The sequence below is a fragment of the Indicator indicator genome, chromosome 35 (genome assembly GCF_027791375.1).
Source record: "Indicator indicator isolate 239-I01 chromosome 35, UM_Iind_1.1, whole genome shotgun sequence".
Taxonomy (NCBI): domain Eukaryota; kingdom Metazoa; phylum Chordata; class Aves; order Piciformes; family Indicatoridae; genus Indicator; species Indicator indicator.
The window spans coordinates 5,566,506-5,590,612 of NC_072044.1; the positions used below are offsets into that span (position 1 = coordinate 5,566,506).

The following is a 24,107-nucleotide window of genomic DNA, read 5'->3' on the forward strand; positions in this document are numbered from 1 at the left end:
CAGTCTCAGCTTGCTTGGTTTCTGTCTGCTTCTTCAGGAATAGTGTGGTCAGCAGGACAAGGGAGGTTATTCTGCCCTGTGCTCAGCACTGGTCAGGCCACACCTTGAGTCCTGTGTCCAGTTCTGGGCTCCTCAATTCCAGAGAGATGTTGAGGTACAGGAACATCCAGTCCAACCTAGCACCCAGCCATGGCACTCAGTGCCTCATTCAGGCTTCTCTTGAACGTCTCCAGTGATGGTGACTCCACCACCCCCCTGGGCAGCACATCCCAATGGGCAATCACCCTCTCTGGGAAGAACTTCCTCCTAACCCCCAGCCTAGACCTCCCCTGGCACAGCTTGAGACTCTGTCCCCTCCTTCTGCTGCTGGGTGCCTGGGAGAAGAGCCCAACCCCCACCTGGCCACAACCTCCCCTCAGGGAGTTGTAGACAGCAATGAGGTCCCCCCTGAGCCTCCTCTTCTCCAGGCTGAACACCCCCAGCTCCCTCAGCCTCTCCTCACAGGGTTTGTGTTCCAGACCCCTCCCCAGCTTCGTTGCTCTTCTCTGGACACCTTCCAGTCCCTCAGCATCTCTCTTGAACTGAGGAGCCCAGAACTGGACACAGGACTCAAGGTGTGGCCTGACCAGAGCTGAGCACAGGGCAGAATAACCTCCCTTGTCCTGCTGGCTGCACTATTCCTGATCCAGGCCAGGATGCCATTGGCTCTCCTGGCCACCTGGGCACACTGCTGGCTCATGTTCAGCTGCTGTCACCCAGCACCCCCAGGTCCCTCTCTGCCTGGCTGCTCTCAGCCACTCTGTCCCCAGCCTGTAGTGCTGCTTGGGGTTGTTGTGGCCAAAGTGCAGAACCCTGCCCTTAGCCTTGTTCAGTCTCATCCCATTGGCCTCTGCCCACCCATTGAACCTGTCCAGGTCCCTCTGCAGGGCCCTCCCACCCTCCAACAGATCAACTCCTGCTCCTAACTTGGTGTCATCTGCCTCAGGTGCTCCAGGCTGCTCCAGGCTTTAAGGCACTTACCTGCCACAGGCCCAGTGTTGACTGGCAGCCAGGTGATGGTTCCCTTCTTACGTTTCTGAACCATGTACCCCACGATCCTGGAGCTGCCAGCCTCACGAGGAGCTCTCCAGGCTATTGTGATGCTGTCCTGGGTGGCACAGACAATCTCAGGGGGATCTGGGGCACCAGGTGAAGCTAGAAGAAGAGCAGAGTTTCATTACCAGCAGGTAAAGCCTTGCTTCCTGCAGAGAGGGTTGGATGAGACGACCTTTAGGGGGTCCCTTCCAACCCAGGTCCTTGAGTCTGTGATTTTTTTTTTTTTTATTGCTTTTCAATTTTCTTCAAACCATGTCCTGGGCTGCATGCCCAGGACATGGTTTGAAGAAAATTGAAAAGCAATAAAAAAAAAAAAAAAAAATCACTCTGCTCTGCTGAGACCTCACCTCCAATCCTGCCTCCAGGTCTGGTGTCCTCAGCAGAAGGACACAGAGCTGATGGGTTGAGTCCCAGAGGAGGCCACAAAGATGATCCAAGGGCTGGAGTAGCTCTGCTGTGAGGCCAAGCTGAGGGAGCTGGGGGTGTGCAGCCTGGAGAAGAGGTCTGAGCAGAGCAGAGCAAAGCAGAATCCTCTCCCAGTGCTGCTGCTCTCCCTGCTTTGGGTGCAGCTCAGCTCAGAGGTGACTTTGTGCTGCCAGTGCCTGTTGCCAGCTCCTGTCAAGCTTCTCACCCACCAGCACCTCCAAGTCCTTCTCTGCAGGGCTGCTCTCAATCCACTGCTCACCCAGCCAGGATCTGTGCTTGGGATTGCCCTGTCCCAGCTGCAGGACCTTGCACTTGGCCTTGGTGAAGTTCATTAAGCTGGCTTGGGCTCAGCTCTCCAGCCTGTCCAGGTCACTCTGGATGGATCCCTTCTCTCCAGCCTGTCACACAGCTTGGTGCCATCCACAGATTTGCTGAGGAACTGCTCTGGGTAACCTGTTCCAGAGTCTCACCAACCTCACTGTGCAGAACTTTCTCCTCATGTCCAACCTAAACCTGCCCTGCTCCACTTTCAAACCATTGCCTCCTGTCACCCCAAGCCCTTGGGAACAGTCCCTCCCCAGCCTTCCTGTAGGTCCCCTTCAGATATTGCAATGCTGCTCTAAGGTCTCCCTGAAGCCTTCTCTTCTCCAAGATGAACAACCCCAACTCCCTCAGCCTGTCTCCATAGCAGAGGTTCTCCAGCCCTCTGATCATCTTTGTGGCCCCCTCTGGACCCTCTCCATCAGGTCCATGTCCTCCTTGTGCAGGGGGTTCCCACAGCTGGACACAGCCCTGCAGATGATCTCAGTGCCTACTGCACTTCCCCATGAGCCTGCTTTCCAGTTCAGAATGGAACAGGACTGAGAACCTACCCCCAGCTCACTCAGCATCCCCAAAGCCCACAGTGAATTTCTACTCTTGCTGTGCACTCTCCCCAGGTTTGTGTGAAGCCTTCACAGGTACAACACCCAAAATACATCAAGTTCTCTTTGATGCTAGCTCTGAGAATGAATCTCACAGAATCACAGAATCAACCAGGTTGGAAAAAGACCTCAGAGGTCATCAAGTCCAACCTAACACCTCCTGACAACCAAACCCTGGCTCCAAGTGCCACATCCAAGCTTTATTTGAACACCTCCAGGGATGGTGCCTCCACCACCTCCCTGGGCAGCACATTCCATGGCCAATTACTCTTTCTGGGAAGAACTTTCTCCTCACCTTGAGCCTAAACTTCCCCTGGCATAGCTTGAGACTGTGTCCCCTCCTTCTGCTGCTGGCTGCCTGGGAGCAGAGCCCAACCCCCACCTGGCTGCAGCCTCCCTTCAGGCAGTTGTGGAGAGCAATGAGGTCTGCCCTGAGCCTCCTCTTCTCCAGGCTTAACACCCCCAGCTCCTCTGTGCTCCAGACCCCTCCCCAGCCTTCTTGCCCTTCTCTGGACACATTCAACTATCTCAATGTCCTTCTTAACTTGAGGAGCCCAGACCTGGACACAGTACTCCAGGTGTGGTCTGTCCAGGGGGCTGGGAAAGTCCTTACCTTTCCCAACTGCCTTCACTTCCTCTGACTCCAGGGCCTCGCTGACTCCCTCAGCACTCACAGCTCTCACCCTGAAGTAGTAGCTCATGTCTTCTTCCACTTTGGTGGTGGTGAAGGTGGTGGAGGTCCTGGGGGTTTCCCCCAAGGCCACCCACTCGTTCTTGCCTGCCTGCTGCCTCTCCACCAGGTAGCGCTGCAGGGGTTTGCCCCCATCGTCCCTGGGGGGCTTCCACTCAATGGTGATGCTGTCTGCAGAGCTCTCCACCACCTTCAGAGGGCCTTCAGGTGGCTGGGGCTTGTCTGGAAAGAAAGAACACAAACAGACCATCAGTTGGTCCCAGCCTGAGGTGTGCTCCTGCTCTGGCTCAGCAGCTGGGAGGCTCTGCTCCTGATGGCTGCAGATTGAGGGCTGGGCACATGGAGGTTGCCCTGGATGGTCTCAAAGGTCTCTTCCAGCCAGATCTATTCTGTGATTCTGTCTCTACAAGACTGCCACTCTTCCAGGTTTTGATGATGGGGGGTGGGGAGGAAGCCAGGCCCTTGCCCCATGGGCCAAGAGTTCTCATGAGCCAGCTCAGCTTGCTTTAAGGGCCAGCACCATTCCTGCTCTCCCCAAAGAGCAAAGATGTTTCTGGCAGGGCTGAATTTGGCCCTGATCATCGATTTCAGATTTGCCTGCAGTGCTTGGTCTCATCTAGTGTGGACAGTAGGGGCAGGGCAGGGATTGTGCCCCAGGACTGGGAGGTCACAGCTCAAATCCTGGGTTCAGTTCTGGGTCTCTCACACCAAGAAGGACATTGAGAGGCTGGAGAAGGTCCAGAGAAGGGCAACAAAGCTGGGGAAGGGTCTGGAGAAGAGGGCTGGGGAGGAGCAGCTGAGGGAGCTGGGGGTGTGCAGCCTGGAGAAGAGGAGGCTGAGGGAGACCTCATTGCTCTCTGCAGCTCCTGAGAGGAGGCTGGAGCCAGGTGGGGGTTGGGCTCTGCTCCCCAGTCTCAGGTGATAGAAGGAGAGGAAATGACCTGAAATTGTGCCAGGGGAGGGTCAGGTTGGAGAGGAGAAAAAATTTCTTTGCCTCAAATTGCAGCTGGGGACGTTTAGGTGGGACATGAAGAACAATTTCTTCCACTGCAGGAGTGGTTCAGCACTGGGACAGGCTGCCAGGGAAGCTGTGGGATCCCCATTCCTGGAGGTGTTCCAGGCCTGTGTAGATGTGGTGCTGTGCTTTAGTGGTGGCCTTGGCAGGGGGAAGCTCAAGCTTGGACTCAATGACCTGAAAGGTCTTTTCCAACCTTTCTGACTCTCTGCAAGCCACAGGAACATTCTGGAACCCTCACCTACTACCAGGAGCTTTAAGTTGATCTCCAGGACCCCACTGTCATTCTTCAGCCTGACTTTGTAGTCCCCACAGTCTTTCCTCTCACAGCTGGAGAGGGACAGCATGGTGAAGGTGTCTGTCGTGTCCAGGCGGATCCTGGTGTCATCTGCCAGCTCCATCTTGTCCTTCAGCCAGGATGCTCTGATGGGCAGACGACCCTCAAAGGGGATCTTGATCTTCACACTCTGCCCAGCCTTGGCCACAGTGGGAACAGTGGTTAGGTTCTTCAGGAGAACGTTGTCCACCTGTGGAGGATCTAAGCAGGTGATACAAGGTCATTAAAAGCTGCCCCAGGAGGTTCAACAAGACCAAGTGCAAGGTCCTGCAGCTGGGGCAGGGCAATCCCAAGCACAGATACAGGCTGGGCAGGGAGTGGCTGGAGAGCAGCCCTGAGGAAACGGCCTTGGGGGTGCTGGGGGAGGATAAGCTCAGCAGGAGCCAGCAGTGAGCACTTGCAGCCCAGAGAGCCAAGCAGAGCCTGGGCTGCAGCAGCAGAAGTGTGGCCAGCAGGGCCAGGGAGGGGATTCTGCCCCTCTGCTCCACTCTGCTGAGACCACTCCTGGAGCTCTGTGTCCAGGGCTGGAGCCTCTGTTACAAAAGGGCTATGGACATGCTGGAAGGTGTCCAGAGAAGGGCCAGGAGGATGAGCAGAGGGCTGGAGCACCTCATTGCTCTCTACAGCAACCTGAGAGGAGGTTGGAGCCAGGTGGGGGTTGGGCTCTGCTCCCCAGTCTCAGGTGATTAAAGGAGAGGAAATGGCCTGAAATTGTGCCAGGGGAGGGTTAGGTTGGAGAGGAGGAAAAATGTCATTGCTGCAAGAGTGTTCAGGGATTGGAAGAGGCTGCCCAGGGAGGTGGTGGAGTCCCCATGGCTGGAGGTGTCCAAGCAAGGTGTGGCCATGGCACTTGGGGCCATGGTTTGGTGGCCATGGTGGGGTTGGGTTGGTGTTGGACCTGTTCTGTCCTGTTCGGGGCTAGCAGGCTGCAGGGGCAGTTTGGATCTGCTCCCTTTGGATCTGCTCCCTTTGGATCTGCTCACCTTCCACAAAAATGTAAGCTTCAGTTTTTATATCTCCACCTTGAAACCTGTACTTCCCAGCATGAATGTCCTGGGCTTTGTTGATCTTGAGCTTGTGCACTAGACCTTTCTTTTCAAAGGTGACTCCATCCATGCTGGTTAACTACAAGGAAAAGCAGAGGGACACATTCTGAAAACAAAACCATTGAAAAGAAGGGCAACCCCTGGTGCACCTGGAGAGCCGAGGGCTGGAAATGGCAGTGAGAAGTCTTCTGACTGACACACAGCTAAGGCCAAGGAGTGCCAGCATCACAGATTGCATCAGGTTTAGAAGGGCCCCTCTAAGGCCACCTTGTCCAACCCCCTGCAGGCAGCAGGGACACCTCCAACCAGAGCAGTGTGGGGGGTTGGAATTTCCCCCTGACATTAGCCATGCCAACCTGGCTCAGCTCAGAAGCAAATGAAGCTGCAAGAACTACAACCTCCAATGGAATGCACTGAACAGCAACAAATAGACACTAGTTACAGTACTGACAGGCATGTACAGGGAACAAAACCAGCACAAAACCCTCCTGGGCACAGCCAGAGGGCAGGCAGGGAAGGGGGAGGCAGAGAGACAGAGAGTGAGGGTGGAGAGAGACTGGCACAGGTTGCCCAGGGAGGCTGTGGATGTCCCCTCCCTGGAGGTGTTCAAGGCCAGGCTGGGTGAGGCCTTGAGCAAGCTGGGCTGGTGGGAGGTGTCCCTGCCCATGGCAGGGGGTTGGAACTGGATGATCTTGAAGGTAACTTCCAACCCAAACCATTCCAGGGTTCTCTGAAGGACACCTCAGAATTCCTGCAGCACCACTTGGATCCCACAGCTGGAATCACTCAGTGTTGTGTTGGGTCACAGAGCAGGATGCCTGTGGTGACCCTGAGGACTGCCTTGGAGGAGCACCCTCTGCATGGTGCCTGCAGGAGACTTTGAACATTCTCCCCTTGCATTTGCAGATTTCTCCCTTGCATTGCAAGGAGGAGACCTGAAAAGAATTGGAAGCAAGAATTGGCAGCAAGAATTGGCAGCAAGAGTGGCACTTGGGGCCATGGACTGGGGAGGGACTTTTTAGGCTATCAGGTAGTGATAGGACTGGGAGGAATGGAATGAAGCTGGAAGTGGGGAGATTCAGGCTGGATGTGAGGAAGAAGTTCTTCCCCATGAGAGTGGTGAGAGCCTGGAATGGGTTGTCCAGGGAGGTGGTTGAGGCCCCATCCCTGGAAGTGTTTAAGGCCAGGCTGGATGAGGCTCTGGGCAGCCTGATCCAGTGTGAGGTGTCCCTGCCCATGGCAGGGGGGTTGGAACTGGCTGAGCCTTGTGGTCCCTTCCAACCCTGACTGATTCCATGATTCTATCATTCTATGATTAGTGGCCATGGTGGTGCTGGGTTGATGGTTGGACTGGATGACCTTAGAGGTCTTCTCCAATCAAAACGATTCCGTGATTGTATGATTCTAAGACTGGAAATGCCTTGAAGCAGGAAGGGGGAGAAACCTTGCTGGCTTTCTAGGAAGAATTTTCTTATCAAAAGGTTCCTGGAGCACCCTTCCAGGGCCACACTCCTACTGCTGGCAGAGGGAAAGACACCTGGACGGGACAGCAGGTCCAGGGGAGAGGCAGAGAGCAGAGCATTGCTAACCAAGGGAAAGAGCAGCTAGAGGACACCTACCTTGAGCCCATCCTTGAACCAGGTGCCTGTGACATCCTCTTTGCTGACAGTGCAGGAGAGCTCTGCTGCTTCCCCCTTCAGGACGCTGACGTTCACCAGCTGCTTGTTGATGTAGCAGCGCAGCGCTGGGCGGGCAGAGGAGAAAGTGTGGGGAAGATATCAGCCCCGTGCCACAGGGACAGAGGGAGGGCTGCAGGTGGCACCAAGTGTGAGCAGGGGCTCTGTAGGAAGATGGGCTGCAGTGATGACAGCCTCTTGTGGCACAGCTTCCAGCCAGCTGGCATCACCTCCTGGTGCTGAAGGAGGCTGCCAGCTGGCCTGCGTTCAGCCTGGTCCTGACATCCACCTGGTGGGCAGTGGCTCCAGCACAAATCACATCACCCAGCCACAGATTTCCTATTTTAAGCCTCTGCTAATTGTCTTGGCTCCCTCTGCAGCCAGCGGGGAAACCCAGGCTGCTCCAGGCGATGGCTACACAGCTTCAGAGGGACAGAGCTGCGCAAACCCTTCCCCAGACAGCCCCAGGCCACTGTGTTCTGCTCCCTGGATTCATGGAATCCTAGGATGGCTTCAGTTGGAAGGAACCTTCAAGATCATCCAGTTCCAAGCCCCTGCCATGGGCAAGGACACCTCCCACCAGGCCAGCTTGCTCAAGACCTCATCCAGCCTGGGCATAACTACTTCCAAGGATGAGGTGTCCACAACTACTCTGTGCAACCTGTTCCAGTCTCTCCCCACCCTCACTCTCAACAATTTCTTCCTCATCTCCAGTCTCACTTTCCCCTCTCCCAGCTCAAATCCATTGCCCCTCATCCTGGCACTCCCAGCCCTTGGCCAAAGTCCCTCCCCAGCTCTCCCTTTCAGGTAATGGGAGGGCAATATAAGGTCTCCCTGGAGCCTTCCTCCTTCCCTCCCTACTTTCTGCTCCATTAATATCCTCATCACTCTCCAACACACACCTCACACCTCCTTCCCCACTAACTCCAGTCTTGTGGATTATACTTTCTTATTTTTATTTAGGGTGATATTTGGTTTGCCTTGAGAATTTCCAACTGCTCAGCAGGTGGCTGTTATGGTTTGAAACCAGAGCAAGGCAGATTGAGACTGGAGATTAGGAAGAAACTGTTGAGAGTGAGGGTGGAGAGAGCCTGGCACAGGTTGCCCAGGGAGGCTGTGGATGCCCCCTCCCTGGAGGTGTTCAAGGCCAGGCTGGATGAGGCCTTGAGCAAGCTGGGCTGGTGAGAGGTGTCCCTGCCCATGGCAGGGGGAGTGGAAGTGGAGGAGCTTGAAGGTCCCTTCCAACTCAAAACATCCTAGGATTCTAAGATTTCCTTTCCATTCTGCCATTCTGTGGCAGCTTGATCTGAGCCAATTGTGCCAGGCCAAACAGCAGAGCAGTGGTAGAAGTGGGACTGGATTATGGGATAACAAAGTTCCTACAGAATCCCCAAATCCCAGCATGGTTGGGTGAGAAGAGACCTCTGGAGCTCAGCCAGTCCAGCCCCCCCTACTCCAGCAGGGCACCCACAGCAGCTTGCCCAGGGGCACAATGCCCAGGGGGGGTTGGAAGCTCTCCACACAAGGAGACTCCACAACCTCTCTGGGCAGCCTGCTCCAGGCCTCCAGCACCCTCACACCAAAGAAGTTTCTCCTCCTGCTCAGGTGGCACCTCCTGGGTGCCAGTTTGTGCCACTTGCCCCTTGGCCTGTCCCTGGGCACCACTGAGCAGAGTCTGCCCCCAGCCTCTTGCCCCCCACAGATCCTTTGTCTCTTGCTGAGCATTGCTCAGCTCCTGTAGCTAAAGGAGTCCAGACCATGGGATTCAATTCCTCTCCAGGATTAGGAGTGGGAGCACCAAGAGAGCAGCAGTGCAGAAGCCATCAGCTAGGGACCTACCTTTCAGATCATCCAGGTGGTGAAATCTCCTCTTTTCCACAGTCTCCACGTCCTTGAAGAAATCCTTTGCTTCTATATCAAGGTCAGGTTCCAGCTTTTTCTGGTTTATTGAAGGAGGTCCCCCATAAAGGTCTGGCATCTGACCAGCACTCAATGGACCTTGACCAAACCAACCTGAATTCTTCCCCCAGCCAGACCTGCTCTGGGGTTTGCTCCCTGTCCCTCCAAAGGCAGAGCTTTTGCCATGCAGGGAGCCTGACTGTCCTAAATCCCTGCCCTCACCCTTGGCATCTCCTTGACCTGGAAGTGCCTCTCTGCCACCAGATGAACCTTTGCTCCCTGATCCCCTGAGGCCCTTTCCACTGTCCCCTCCTGCAGGCTCCCCAGGATGTGGACCCAGCCCACGTTCCCCACCTGGTGCACCTCCTGCACCTCCCTTCCCATGGAGCCTGCCAGCTCCACCCTCACCAGCCCTGGCTCCAGCTGTGCCTCTGTCCTTGCCGTACAGAGACCCAGCACCCTGCCCTGCAGAGCCTCCAGCACTACCACCTTCAGAGGAGAAGCCATCCCCTGCTGCTCCACCTCTGTACCCTGGGGCTCTGCTCAGCACAGTGTCCCTGCCATGGGGAGCTCCCACAGCTCCTTCTCCTCCAAAAGGCAAACCACCAGCTCCTGCCACAGCCCCACTTGGAACTCCATCCTTTCCATAGGGAGATCCTATTCCTCCTGCACCAGCACCACCAGCACCAGCTGGGACACCATCCCTTCCATAGGGAGACCCTACTGCTCCTGCACCAGCACCACCAGCACCAGCTGGGACACCATCCATTCCATAGGGAGACCCTACTGCTCCTGCACCAACACCCCCAGCACCAGCACCACCAGCACCAGCTGGGACACCATCCATTCCATAGGGAGACCCTACTGCTCCTGCACCAACACCCCCAGCACCAGCACCACCAGCTGGGACACCATCCATTCCATAGGGAGACCCTACTGCTCCTGCACCAACACCCTCAGCACCAGCACCACCAGCACCAGCTGGAACACCATCCCTTGCATAGGGAAACCCTACTGTTCCTGCACCAGCACCAGGCCCAGCTGGGACACCATCCTTTCCATATGCAGACCCAGGCCCAAAGCCATCTGCACCAGCACCAGCTCCACCTCCCATTCCCAATGGAAGACCATCTTTACCAATTCCCCCTGCACCAGCACCAGCAGCACCAGCTCCAGCTGGGAGCCCATCCTTTCCATAGGGAAATCCAACTCCTCCTGCACCAGCACCAGCACCACCAGCACCACCAGCTCCAGCTGGGAGCCCATCCTTTCCATAGGGAAATCCAACTCCTCCTGCACCAGCACCACCAGCACCAGCACCACCAGCTCCAGCTGGGAGCCCATCCTTTCCATAGGGAAATCCAACTCCTCCTGCACCAGCACCACCAGCACCAGCAGCACCAGCTCCAGCTGGGAGCCCATCCTTTCCATAGGGAAATCCAACTCCTCCTGCACCAGCACCACCAGCACCAGCACCACCAGCTCCAGCTGGGAGCCCATCCTTTCCATAGGGAAATCCAACTCCTCCTGCACCAGCACCACCAGCACCAGCACCACCAGCTCCAGCTGGGAGCCCATCCTTTCCATAGGGAAATCCAACTCCTCCTGCACCAGCACCACCAGCACCAGCACCACCAGCTCCAGCTGGGAGCCCATCCTTTCCATAGGGAAATCCAACTCCTCCTGCACCAGCACCAGCACCACCAGCACCACCAGCTCCAGCTGGGAGCCCATCCTTTCCATAGGGAAATCCAACTCCTCCTGCACCAGCACCAGCACCACCAGCTCCAACTGGGAGCCCATCCTTTCCATAGGGAAATCCAACTCCTCCTGCACCAGCACCAGCACCACCAGCAGCACCAGCTCCAACTGGGAGCCCATCCTTTCCATAGGGAAATCCAACTCCTCCTGCACCAGCACCACCAGCACCAGCACCACCAGCTCCAGCTGGGAGCCCATCCTTTCCATAGGGAAACCCAACTCCTCCTACACCAGCACCACCAGCACCAGCACCACCAGCTCCAGCTGGGAGCCCATCCTTTCCATAGGGAAATCCAACTCCTCCTGCACCAGCACCACCAGCACCACCAGCTCCAGCTGGGAGCCCATCCTTTCCATAGGGAAATCCAACTCCTCCTGCACCAGCACCAGCACCACCAGCAGCACCAGCTCCAACTGGGAGCCCATCCTTTCCATAGGGAAATCCAACTCCTCCTGCACCAGCACCAGCACCACCAGCAGCACCAGCTCCAACTGGGAGCCCATCCTTTCCATAGGGAAATCCAACTCCTCCTGCACCAGCACCACCAGCACCAGCACCACCAGCTCCAACTGGGACCCCATCCTTTCCATAGGGAGATCCAACTCCTCCTACACCAGCAGCACCAGCACCAGCACCACCAGCTCCAACTGGGAGCCCATCCTTCCCATAGGGAGATCCAATTCCCCCTGCGCCAGCACCACCAGCTCCAACTGGGAGCCCATCCTTTCCATAGGGAAATCCAACTCCCCCTGCACCAGCACCAGCAGCACCAGCTCCAGCTGGCAGCCCTTCCTTGCCATAGGCTGACCCAAGTCCTCCTGCACCAGCACCACCAGCACCACTGACACCAGTTCCACTTGGAACACCATCCTTCCCATAAGGAGATCCTATTCCTCCCAAGCCAGCACCACCAGCACCAGCTCCAACTGGGAGCCCATCCTTTCCATAGGGAGACCCAACTCCCCCTGCACCACTACCACCACCACCAGCACCAGCAGCACCAGCTCCAGCTGGCAGCCCTTCCTTGCCATAGACTGACCCAAACCCTCCTGCACCAGCACCACCGACACCAGCTCCACTTGGGACACCATCCTTCCCATAAGGAGATCCTATTCCTCCCACACCAGCACCAACACCCCCAGCACCACCAGCTCCAGCTGGCAACCCATCCTTTCCATAGGCTGACCCAAATCCTCCTGCACCAGCACCACCAGCTCCAACTGGGAGACCATCCTTCCCATAGGCTGACCCAAATCCTCCTGCACCAGCACCACCAGCTCCAACTGGGAGCCCATCCTTCCCATAGGCTGACCCAAATCCTCCTGCACCAGCACCTCCAGCTCCAGCGCCACCAGCTCCAGCTGGCAGCCCATCCTTTCCATAGGGAAACCCAACTCCCCCTGCACCAGCACCACCAGCACCACCAATACCAGCTCCAGCTGGCAGCCCATCCTTTCCATAAGGAAATTCAACACCTCCAAACCCATCAATTGCAGCTCCACCAACACCTGCTCCAGTTTGGAGAAGCCTATCCTTGCCATATGGAGACCCAACTCCCCCTGCACCAGCACCACCAACACCAGCTCCAGTTGGGACACCATCCTTTCCATAGGGAGACCAAACTGCCCCTGCTCCACCAACACCAGCACCACCAACACCAGCACCACCAGCACCTGCTCCACCAGCACTTGCTCCACCAACACCAGCTCCAGCTGGGAGAAGCCCATCTTTTCCATAGGGAGACCCAACTGCCCCTACACCAGCACCACCAAATCCCCCTCCAGTTGGGAACCCATCCCTTCCATAAAGAGATCCAACTCCCCCTACACCACCCATACCAGCACCACCAGCACCAGCTCCATCTGGGAGAAGTCCATCTTTTCCATAGGGAGACCCAACTCCTCCTGCACCAGCGCCACCAGCACCAATACCAGCTCCAGTTAGGAACCCATCCTTTCCATATGGTGACCCAACTCCTCCTGCCCCAGCTACACCAGCACCACCAACACCAGCTCCAGTTAGGAACCCATCCTTTCCATAGGGTGACCCAACTCCTCCTGCACCAGCTACACCAGCACCAGCAGCCCCAACTCCAGTTAGGAGCCCATCCTTTCCATATGGAGACCCAGCTCCTCCTGCACCAGCACCACCAGCCCCAGCTCCAGTTAGGAGCCCATCCTTTCCATAGGGAGCTCCAGCTGCCCATGCCCCAGCTACACCAGCACCTCCACCACCTGCTCCAACTGGCTGACCATCAGGACCATAGAGAGCCTCCATCTGCCCTGTGGAGCCTGTGCCACCCACACCAGGAACAGCTCCATCTCCAGCTGGAAGACCACCTGGGCCATAGAGCAGAGCAGACCTTCCTGCCTGACCTAGCTGAGCAGTGCCAGGCAGTGCCAGGCCAGCCTTGCCAAGAGTCCCTGCATGTCCTTCTCCGTTCAGGTTTGCCCCATTCATATCCCCTGCAGCTGGCAGACCACCCTTGCCATGGAGGGACCTCAATCCCCCTTCAACCTTACCTCCTTCCACACCAATTGAACCAGGATCTACTCCATCTATCCCAGAACTTCCATCTGTAGCACCTAACCACCCAGCACCCCCAAAGCCACCTCTGGAAGCTGTATCACCGAATTTACCTCCCTGCTCCTGCTGCAAGCCCACACCTTCTCCAACATCCATGCCAGTGCCAGCAGCACCCGGCACACCACCACCACCTCTGCCACCCACAGAGCACCGTTCTCCTGCTCTTCCCAACCCATCACCAGTGCCTGTCACAGGATCCCTGCCATGGACAGGCCTTAAACCACTTTTGCCTTTCAAACCTTCCAGCCCAAAGCTGCTGCCATCATTCATCACCAAGTCTTCACCTCGGTCTGCTCCAGGGAACTGCCCCAGTCCCTCCCTCCCATCTCTGCTGGCTGCACGGAGCCTCTCTTTTCCCCAAAATATTTGGCTTCCATCACCATCAAAGGAGTGTCCTTGACTGTCTCCTTGACTCTCTCCTTGACTGTCTCTTTGACCAGCTCGGTACCAGCCCCCTCTTGACCCCCCAGTGTCCATCAGCTCATCTTCAGCAGCAGCATATTGGCTGCGTCGAGGCTTCTTGGGCCCATCTGTACCATCTGTTGATGCTTCTTTCACCCCCTCAGATCCCTCTCTTTCACCTCCTTCACCCTGTCTCCCCTTTCCTTTGGCATCTGCATTGGTGATTGGAGGAGAAGTCAGTCCCAAGGGGTCATTTCCAGGAGAAGAGAAGAGTGGGGGAAAAAAAAAAAAAAAAAAAAAAAAAGAACAATCAGTAAGTCATCCACAACCTGAGAGAGCATCTCAGCATTTGGTGGTTTTCATTCCAGGGTACAGAAAGAGAAGGTCTTTAAATAAATCTAAATTCAGCTCAAGCCCTGGATCTTTGCAGTGTCACATTCAGGGAGTTTAACAGTGCCTAGACAAAAAACAAACATCTGCAGAAGGAGAATCTAACCAGACCTTCATCTGCAGAGGAGAGAGGGCTTAACCAGAGCTTTGTCTGCAGAGGACAGAGGGTCTAAGCAGGCCTTCATCTGAACAAGAGAGAGGGTCTGACCAGACCTTCATCTGCAGAAGAGACAGGATCTAACAAGATCTTCATCTGCAGAAGAGAGAGGGTCTAAGAGCTTCATCTGAACAGGAGAGAGGGTCTGACCAGACCTTCATCTGCAGAAGAGACAGGACCTAACAAGATCTTCATCTGCAGAAGAAAGAGGGTCTAAGAGCTTCATCTGAACAGGAGAGAGGGTCTGACCAGACCTTCATCTGCAGAAGAGAGAGGGTATAACCAGACCTTCATCTGAACAGGAGAGAGGCTCTAACCAGGCCTTCATCTGCAGAAGAGAGAAGGTTTAACCAGAGCTTCACCTGAACAGGAGAGGGTCAAACCAGACTTTCATCTGCAGAGGAGAGAGGGTTGAACCAGACCTTGATTTTTCACACTATTATCATGGCCCCCAAGGCTCCACAGTTCACCTCTCAGCACAGAATGGCCTTGGTGAGCCAGCAGGCAGTCAGGAGAAGAGCGATTTGCTCACACAGCTCCAGCCAAGGCCCTGGCCCCCCGCAGTGGCACTCACACTCCACGAGGAGCCAGGCGCTGGAGGAGCAGTGCCCGGTGCTGAGCGTGTAGATGCCGTTGTCAGAGGGCCCCAGGCTCCTGATGAGCAGCCTGTGGGTCAGCCCATCTGGGCTCACAGAGATCTGGTGCTTCTCACTGGGCTCCAGCTGGTGGCTTTTGTGCAGCCACACAGCATCGTGGCAGGGGATGCGCAGGGTGCACTCAAAGGCAGCGTCTCCCTCCTCCGGGCAGCGCAGGTCACTGAGCGGCCGCTTGAAGCTCACAGGGATGGCTGCAAGGGAAAGATCCGGGGGCAAGGGGAAGGGGGAATGGAGAAGGGAGAAGGGAGAAAGGGGATGGGAGAAAGGGGGAAAGGGGAAAAGAAAGGAAAAATGAAAGGGAGGAGGGAGAAGGGAGGAGGGAGAAGGGAGGAGGGAGAAGGGAGGAGGGAGAAGGGAGGAGAGAGAAGGGAGGAGAGAGAAGGGAGGAAAGAGAAGGGAGGAGGGAGAAGGGAGGAGGGAGAAGGGAGGAGGGAGAAGGGAGGAGGGAGAAGGGAGGAGAGAGAAGGGAGGAGAGAGAAGGGAGGAGGGAGAAGGGAGGAAAGAGAAGGGAGGAGGGAGAAGGGAGGAGGGAGAAGGGAGGAGGGAGAAGGGAGGAGGGAGAAGGAGGAGAGAGAAGGGAGGAGAGAGAAGGGAGGAGAGAGAAGGGAGGAGGGAGAAGGGAGGAGGGAGAAGGGAGGAGGGAGAGGGAGGAGGGAGAGGGGAGGAGGGAGAAGGGAGGAGGGAGAAGGGAGGAGGGAGAAGGGAGGAGGGAGAAGGGAGGAGGGAGAAAGGAGAAGAGAGAAGGGAGGAGGGAGAAAGGAGAAGAGAGAAGGGAGGAGGGAGAAGGGAGGAGGGAGAAGGGAGGAGGGAGAAGAGAGAAGGGAGAAAGGGGGAAAGGGGAAAAGAAAGGAAAAATGAAATGGAGAAGGGAGAAGAGAGAAGGGAAGAGGGAGAGGGAAAAAGAAAAGAAGGAAAAGGAAAAGGAAAAGGAAAAGGAAAAGGAAAAGGAAAAGGAAAAGGAAAAGGAAAAGGAAAAGGAAAAGGAAAAGGAAAAGGAAAAGGAAAAGGAAAAGGAAAAGGAAAAGGTAGGAATTTGCCATGCTGTCAGTTTGTTTAAGCAGACAAAGGGCAAACTGAGCTGTACTGCTCCTTTGCACTCATCACAGCGTTTCAGCACTGTGATTCCTGTCTCCAGTGCACAGTTACTGCCAGTTACTGCTCTGAGCTTATAAAGGGAAACTTAAGCATGGGGCAAGAAGATATTTGCTCACTGCCATCCACAAGTCAGAGCCAAACTGGCACCTGAACCTAGTCCTTTGGACTGGCAATGCAACACCCACATCACAGCATCACCCTCCTGCTCTTTTCCTCCTCTGTCACACAAGGATCCTTCCTTGGCAGCACTAGCCTCTGCTGCAGGCACCACTAACCTCTGCTGCAGGCACCAGGCTTTGCTGCTGGGCTTTGCTGGTGTCCCTAGATTAAGCTTTGCATCAAGCCCCAGTTCCCAGTGGCAGCTGCACTCCAGGCACCCCTCAGCAGCTGCTTACATTCAGCATCCAGCTCGGTGGAGAACACAGGCACATCCTCCACTCTGACTTGGTACAAGCCTGCATCTTCTGGCTGTACATCATGGATGATGAAGTTGTATCTCTTCCCGACTTGCCTCAGGCAGTGCTTCCTGTACTCATCCCCTGTGCCATACCTCAGCCTCTCACCATCCTGGGAAGAGAAAGGAAATGTCCTTGAAGGCAGAGCACAGCTGGTGCAGGGCACTTCACACAGGTCAGGCCACTCCTGTGTGTGACCACTTTGAGGATATCATAGAATGATGGAGTTGTTTGGGTTGGCAAAGCCCTCTGAGATCATCCAGGCCAACACCAACCCAACCCCACCATGGCCACCAAACCATGGCCCCAAGTGCCATGGCCACACCTTGCTTGGACACCTCCAGCCATGGGGACTCCACCACCTCCCTGGGCAGCCTCTTCCAATCCCTGACCACTCCTCCAGCAAAGAAATTTTTCCTCCTCTCAAACCTAACCCTCCCCTGGCACAATTTCAGGCCAGTTCCTCTTTCTATCCCCTGAGACTTGGGAGAAGAGCTCCAGGCTCCTTTCAGGGAGCTGTAGAGAGCAGTGGGGGACATCAGAGAGGTCTACTCTCCATTACTACTCACCGAGGAGAGCAGCAGGCGGGCAGGGCTCGCTGTGTAGGTCACACACAGGCAGCACCATGGACAGTGCAGTCCTGCACAGCACAGAGCTTCAGCCCCTCAAAGGCAGCAGAACAGCAGCACCTTGCTGGTTCATGTAAGGCTTGGGAGCTGAACTAACAGCCAGGGTAGGGGCTTGAAAAATCCAGCACCTTCTTTGCTTACATTTTACCACCCACAGCTGGAGCAAGTCCACCTCAAACACCTCTGGGTTACCTTCTGTCTCATGGGGCTCTACAGACATCATGTCCTGCATTTGATTCAGGAGTTCATGGAGCTAACCTGACCTCCTCTTCAATGAACTAAAGCTTGAGGAGGGCAGATTGAGACTGGACATGAGGAAGAAATTCTTGACAGAGAGGGTGGGGAGACAGTGGAACAGGCTGCCCAGGGAGGTGGTGGAGTCCCCATGGCTGGAGGTGTCCAAGCAAGGTGTGGCCATGGCACTTGGGGCCATGGTTTGGTGGCCATGGTGGGGTTGGGTTGGTGTTGGACTGGATGAGCTCAGAGGACTTTTCCAACCCAAACAATTCTCTGATTTATGATTTCATACTGGCAGAGGAAGGGGATTACAGGGCAAGCAGAAGATCAGGAGGGTCTCATCTCCAGATAAATTGTCCTTTTAAAGTCAGTCCTGAATCACTGTCCTGCAGCTGCTGCCTCTTCCCTGCCCTTCCTTAGGGCAATGAACTTGCTCCCATGGCACTTGGGGCCAGGGTTTAGTGGCCATGGTGGGGTTGGCTTGGTGTTGGACTGGATGATCTCTGAGGGCTTTGCCAACCCAAACAATTCTCTGATTCTCTGAATTTCCTCTTACCCTTGAAGCCACAAAGGATGTCAGTAATTGCCAGGTTGCTTTGTGCTTGGATCTCCTCACCATCAAAGACTACCTGAACCTGGACCACCACTTCTCCCTAACCAATGCACTGGACAGAGAACTCAGAGCAGGTTATTTGCTCTCAGCCCCTGCCCAGCAGCCCAGGAATTTCATGCAGAAGACTTCAGTGGCTGCCATGAGCTGCCCAGCTCAGCTCACCCCTCACCTTCAGCAGATAAACTTTGCTGTTGCTGTTCTTCAGCTCCATCTCCAGACTGAAGGTAGCTTTTCCATCCTTGTTGACTTTGATGTGCTCAAAGTTCCTGATGCTGCTTATTAACTGCAAAGAAAGATCCAAGAACCTGGTGAGTGCTAAGGCTGCCTTGGCAGAGGTTCTTAAGCTGTTGAACTCAGGTGACATCTACATTATATCTTCATAGAGAAGGGCAGCCTCTAACTGTATGTGTATGGAAGAAGCATCTGGAAGATTCCAGAGGTTCCTCCTGGAGGTAGAGTCTCTTTTAGATGCTACTTTGTTCATGCTCCACCATCCAGCCAGATTTCTCCATACCTCTGTTACCCAAGGCCAGTTTTGACTCTCAGGTATGGAACTTCTCAGCTAGGGGTCCAGATACTCACTAGAGGCAACTGAACACAGACATCAGCCATTGGGTATAATAAAAGCCTGAGCAACCTCTAACTTTATGTGTATGGAAGAAGCATCTGGAAGATTCCAGAGGTTCCTCCTGGAGGTAGAGTCTCTTTTAGATGCTACTTTGTTCATGCTCCACCATCCAGCCAGATTTCTCCATACCTCTGTTACCCAAGGCCAGTTTTGACTCTCAGGTATGGAACTTCTCAGCTAGGGGTCCAGATACTCACTAGAGGCAACTGAACACAGACATCAGCCATTGGGTATAATAAAAGCCTGAGCAACCTCTAACTTTATGTGTATGGAAGAAGCATCTGGAAGATTCCAGAGGTTTCTCCTAGGGGTAGATTCTGTTTTGGATGCTCCTTTGGTCATGCACCACCAGCCAGCCACCTTTCTGGTAGTGAAGAGCAGTTTTGACTCTCAGGTATGGAACTTCACAGCTTTGGAGTCCAAACTGGACCAGAGGCAACTGAACAGACTTTAGCCATGGGGTGGAATAAAAGCCTGAGCAACCTCTAACTTTATGTGTATGGAAGAAGCATCTGGAAGTTTCCAGAGGTTCTTTCTGTGGGTAGATTCTACTTTAGATGGTACTTTGGTTATGCACCACCAGCCAGCCAGGTTTCTCCATCTCTCTGTTAATGAAGAGCAGTTTTGACTCTCAGGTATGGAACTTCTCAGCTTTGGGGTACAAATTCTCACCAGAGGCAACTGAATAGAGGCTTCAGCCATTGGGTATAACAAAAGCCTGGGCAACATCTAGCTTGAAGTGTATGGAAGAAGCATCTGGAAGTTTCCAGAGGTTCTTTCTGTGGTTAGATTCTACTTGAGATGCTACTTTGGTTATGTACCACCAGCCAGCCAGGTTTCTCCATCTCTCTGTTAGTCAAGGCCAGATTTGATTCTCAGGCATGGAACTTCTCAGTCTGGGATCCAAACTGAGACCAGAGGCAACTGAACACAGACTTTAGCCATGGGATGTAAGAAAACCATGAGCCTAGGGTCAGTATCTCCTGAAATGTATCAACCAGTCAGTAGCATTTTCAGCTGCAGGAGTACAGAGCTAGGATGTCTCATTTCAACTCTATTCTTACCCTGCAAGGTTGGACCTGATGATCCTGGAGGTCCCTTCCATCCTGGTGTTCCATGAATCTATGAACCTATGATACCTTTAAGGCACTGCCAGAAAGCATTCTGGGTCATGCCATTAAATTTCCACCTACAAAGCAGCTTGGGACAGGTTCAGAACTGGGCTCAGCCTGTTTCAGAAGTTACTGAGGAGCTACAGGCCTCAGAGTTTGTTCCAAAGCAGTGGTTTGAGGTCAATTTTACCTCTTCTTGCTCGCTCTCTGCGCTCTTCCTCATCTCCTGCAGCTTCCTCAGCATCCCTCGGAAGTCGCCAATGCCATACTTGAGGCAGATTTTCTCATAGTCTCTCCTGTCTGCGTGCAGCAGCAGCTGCCAGATAGCTTCTTTGTCCAGGGGTTTGGGTTTCTGAGCTGGGGCCCTGAGAACCAAGGGAAGGGGAAAAAATCCAGGCATTTGACAGACAACAAGATGGCTTCTTATGAGAGCTCATCACAGAACCATGGAATGGGTTGGGGAGGAAGGGACATCAAAGCTCATCCAGTGCCAACTGGACACCTCCCACCAGCCCAGGGTGCTCCAGGACTCATCCAGCCTGGCCTTGAACATCTCCAGGGAGGGGACAGCCACAATCTCCCTGGACAACCTGTGCCAGTCTCTCCCCACCCTCACTCTCAACAATTTCTTCCTCCTCTCCACTCTCACTCTCCCCTCTCCCAGCTCAAAGCCATTGTTCCTCATCCTGGCACTCCCAGCCCTTGCCCAAAGTCCCTCCCCAGCTCTCCTGGAGCCCTTCAGGTACTGCAAGGCTGCTCTAAGGTCTCCATGAAGCCTTCTCTTCTCCAGGCTCAACAGCCCCAACTCTCCCAGCCTGTTCCCACAAGGGAAGTTCTCCAGCCTCTGATCATCTTGGTGGCTCCTCTGAACCCTGTACAGCAGCTCCAGGTCCTTCTTGTGTTGAGGGCACCAGAGCTGGAGGCAGTGCTGCAGGTGGGGTGTGAGCAGAGCAGAGCAGAGGGCAGAATCCCCTCCCTGTGCTGCTGCTCTCCCTACTCTGGATGCAGCTCAGCACATGGTTGGCTCCTGGGTTGCCAGCAACCATTGGTGGCTTTTGGGGAGTTTGTCACTGTCCCTGGAAGTGTTCAAGAAAGGTGTGGCCATGGGCCTCTGGGACATGGTTTAGTGGCCATGGTGGTGTTGGGTTGATGGTTGGACTGGATGATCTGAGAGGGCTTTGCCAACCCGAATATGATTCTATGGTTAGCCAGAAAGGTCATTACATGAAGACCTGACACTTAGCCAGACAGCTGCTCAGGAGCTAGAACTGGGAAAGCAGAGTGAAGGATCCCTCAAGCCAACATCTTGTGGTGCAGAGGAGCACAAAGGTACCTCACAGCCTGGGGGGTGCCTCGTGTTCAGCTCAGCCTCACAGACAGTGGCAAACTCTTCTGCCACATCTCTCAGAACAACTTCAACCAGAAGTGTTGACCTGAAGATCAGCAAAGCTTTCCCCTGGCATCAAGGAACACCTTGGAAGTGCATCAATAGCCTTCATGACAGAGCCTTACCTCTTCCTCAGCATCTTCCTGGAGTCCTGCAGTGTCTTCTTTAATTCTGTCAAAGTCAGTGAGGGAAACAACAAACATTCAGATACTCAGCATGGTAAAATGGATCAGGCAAGAGAGGACCATGCAAGGCAGCCACTGCCCACAGGCCATGCCACCATGCTGGCAACCTTTTGGTCCAGGATGTTGCAGAAGAGGTTAAAAAGGACTGGAGTCAGTATTGCCCCTGTGCTACACCACTGGTGGTTTGCTCCCAGGACCCTCTGGCTCTGGCCATTCCTCCTGGTTGGTGATGGTCTCTGTCATGGGTTTAAGAACTTGGATGTCTTAACCATGGAGTTGAAAGTCCTCCAAGTAGCAGAGAGGTGCAAGGAGGTGGACTGGAAAGTGCCATCCTTTGTTATTTCATTCCCCTAATGCCTGCACCTCCCCTTTACAGATGAACAGCACAGGCTCTCTGGGGCCCTTCTGCTCCTCTCCCTGCTCCTTCCAGATGGGGGCTGCTACCTCTTGGGATGCAGGGGAGTTGGGGCCTGCTACTGGGAAGCTGATTTTCTTCCTGTGTCAATCAGGCCTGGATAGGGAGGTATGGGGAGAGGCATTTTTGGCCTGGTGTGGGGAAGGTTTTGGGAAGGTTCTGGACTAGTGAGATCTTGGTAAAGCCCAGATTAGGGACAGCTGGGACGAGGCTAAATATGAATTTGTGTCTTTTGGATGTTTTTTTTTTTTTTTTGCTGTGTGTATAGTTGTGAACAGTACTTCCATTTAAACTTCCAGTTCTTTCCACTCCTGTGTGGAGAGTTCTCTTTTACTCCTTTGGGAAGGTGTAAAGAGAATCTGTCTCGTGCTCTAAACCTGAGACAGTCTCACTGTTCACAACCTCTCTGCCTTACTCATGTCCACTGAGTCCATTCAAGTTCAGCACTTCTAGGGAGCTCTGCTCCCTCTCTAGAGGACACTCCAGCAACCTGCTGTTTTCCAGCTGTGCTAACATGTTTGATCCAGCTGTGCTAACATGTTTGATCCAGCTGCCTTGGGCAGCTCAAAATCCTTATCTAGCACTAATGATTCCAGAACCATTCATCAGAATAGCTCAAAGCCAGGTCTGAGGCTGTCACTCCACCCAAAAGTGAACAGCAAGCAGGAAGAGACAGCAGAACATCAGCAATTCTTTAACCCTTCTCTTACTTTCTGGTTTACAAGTCCGGGGGTGGCAATAGTGTGGCAGGCAGAGGAGTTTTGACTGTATCCCCTCCCTCCAAATATATAAATCAAAGCCTAACTTACCATCAGCAGGGTGCACAGTACGATATGTTGCCTTCCTCTTAAAGGCAGCTGATGGTTTGGAAGAGAAAAGAGAGACAAAAAACCAAGCCATGAGATGGGAGAACAAGGCAACAGCAACCAAAGAACTGGAACACCTCTGTGTGCCACCAAGGCAAGAGGAGGTCCTGCTTGGGCTTTCACTGTCAGCTTGACAGTGACTCACAGATTCAGGTTGGAAGGGACCCTCAAAGGTTGTCTTGTCCACCCCCCCCTGCAGTCAGCAGGGACATCTCCAACTAGATTGGGGCCACATCAGGTCTGGTATTGAATGTCTCCAGGGATGGGGCCTCAACCACAACCCTGGGCAGCCTGTTCCAGTATTTCCCCAACCTCATGGTGCAGAACTTCCTCCTGATGTCCAACCTAAATCTGCCCTGCTCCAGTTTCAATCCACTGTCCCTCACCCTGGCACTCCCAGCCTTTGTCACAAGTCCCTCCCCAGGTCTCCTGGAGCCCCTTCAGGTACTGCAAGGCTGCTCTAAGTTCTCCCTGGAGACTTCTCTTCTCCAGGCTGAACAACCCCAGCTTTTCCAGCCTGACTCTAGTGATCTCCTCCTGTAAGAGCAATATTCCTGTTGCAATTGGATCTCTGCTCACTGTTTGCTCACTGTTTGCTCACTGGGTGCTCCACACACCCTGTGGAGTTTGTGGCTTAAGCAGTGGCAGGAAACTTGAACATCTTGGTTTAGAGCTGGGCAGTCCAGGGGTGAGGATTATTTGGCCAAACACAAAGAGCTGCCTTCCAGACTTCCTTGTCAGGCACACAGGTCAGATGGGCACTTCCACCACAGTCCACCTCCTGCTCAGGTAGATTCCAAGAGCCAGGTCAGTTCTATTTTACCCACAAAGTGACCATTTCTCTCCACAGACAATAAATGCATGCAGGGGACTTAGGTTAGGTGGACTCTACAGACATCCGAAGTGGGATGGAGCCCTCCCAGAAGACTGATTGGAAGAGCTGAGCCAGTTCAGCACTAAATCCCCAGCCTCTGATGTGGTCCAGAGCAGCCAGCACAGTACCACTCTCTCCTCCCTTGCCTTGAAGCTCACACTGTCAGGGAGCCACCCAAGTGAGGGGAGGCACAGAAGTCTTCAGTGAGGAGGAAAATTGACCTTCACACCAAGGACACTGAGTGCTCTGGGCACACACCCTCAGAGGACAGCAGAGCTGAGTGCTTGGGAACACAGGGCCTGTGGAGCAGAGAACAGAAGAATCCTAGTGACAGGCTGGGGGAGCTGAGGGTGTGCAGCCTGGAGAGGAGAAGGCTCCAGGGGGAACCTTAGAGCTGCCTGCCAGGACCTGAAGGGATCCTGCAGGAATGCTGCAGAGAGACTTTTCCTGAGGATGTCTAGAGACAGGCCAAGGGGGAATGGTTTGGAGCTGAGGCAGAGCAGGGTTAGAGTGGAGCTGAGGAAGAAGTTCTTCAACACCAGGGTGGTGA

General features: G+C 54.4%; 1 protein-coding gene across 1 annotated transcript in view; it reads right to left on the reverse strand.

Moving 5' to 3' along the window:
* IGFN1 (immunoglobulin like and fibronectin type III domain containing 1) overlaps window positions 1-24,107 on the reverse strand; it is a 93,669-nt gene that overhangs the window by 11,451 nt on the left and 58,111 nt on the right. Inside the window, exons 5-16 of the mRNA XM_054395796.1 lie at window positions 22,627-22,674; window positions 21,343-21,388; window positions 20,021-20,195; window positions 18,260-18,373; window positions 16,552-16,723; window positions 14,980-15,252; window positions 9,049-13,341; window positions 7,153-7,277; window positions 5,471-5,612; window positions 4,392-4,688; window positions 3,058-3,357; window positions 1,021-1,194 (exon numbers count right to left, since the gene is read on the reverse strand). Coding sequence (XP_054251771.1) covers window positions 1,021-1,194; window positions 3,058-3,357; window positions 4,392-4,688; window positions 5,471-5,612; window positions 7,153-7,277; window positions 9,049-13,341; window positions 14,980-15,252; window positions 16,552-16,723; window positions 18,260-18,373; window positions 20,021-20,195; window positions 21,343-21,388; window positions 22,627-22,674 — 6,159 coding nt within the window. The remainder of the gene's footprint in view (window positions 1-1,020; window positions 1,195-3,057; window positions 3,358-4,391; window positions 4,689-5,470; window positions 5,613-7,152; window positions 7,278-9,048; window positions 13,342-14,979; window positions 15,253-16,551; window positions 16,724-18,259; window positions 18,374-20,020; window positions 20,196-21,342; window positions 21,389-22,626; window positions 22,675-24,107) is intronic.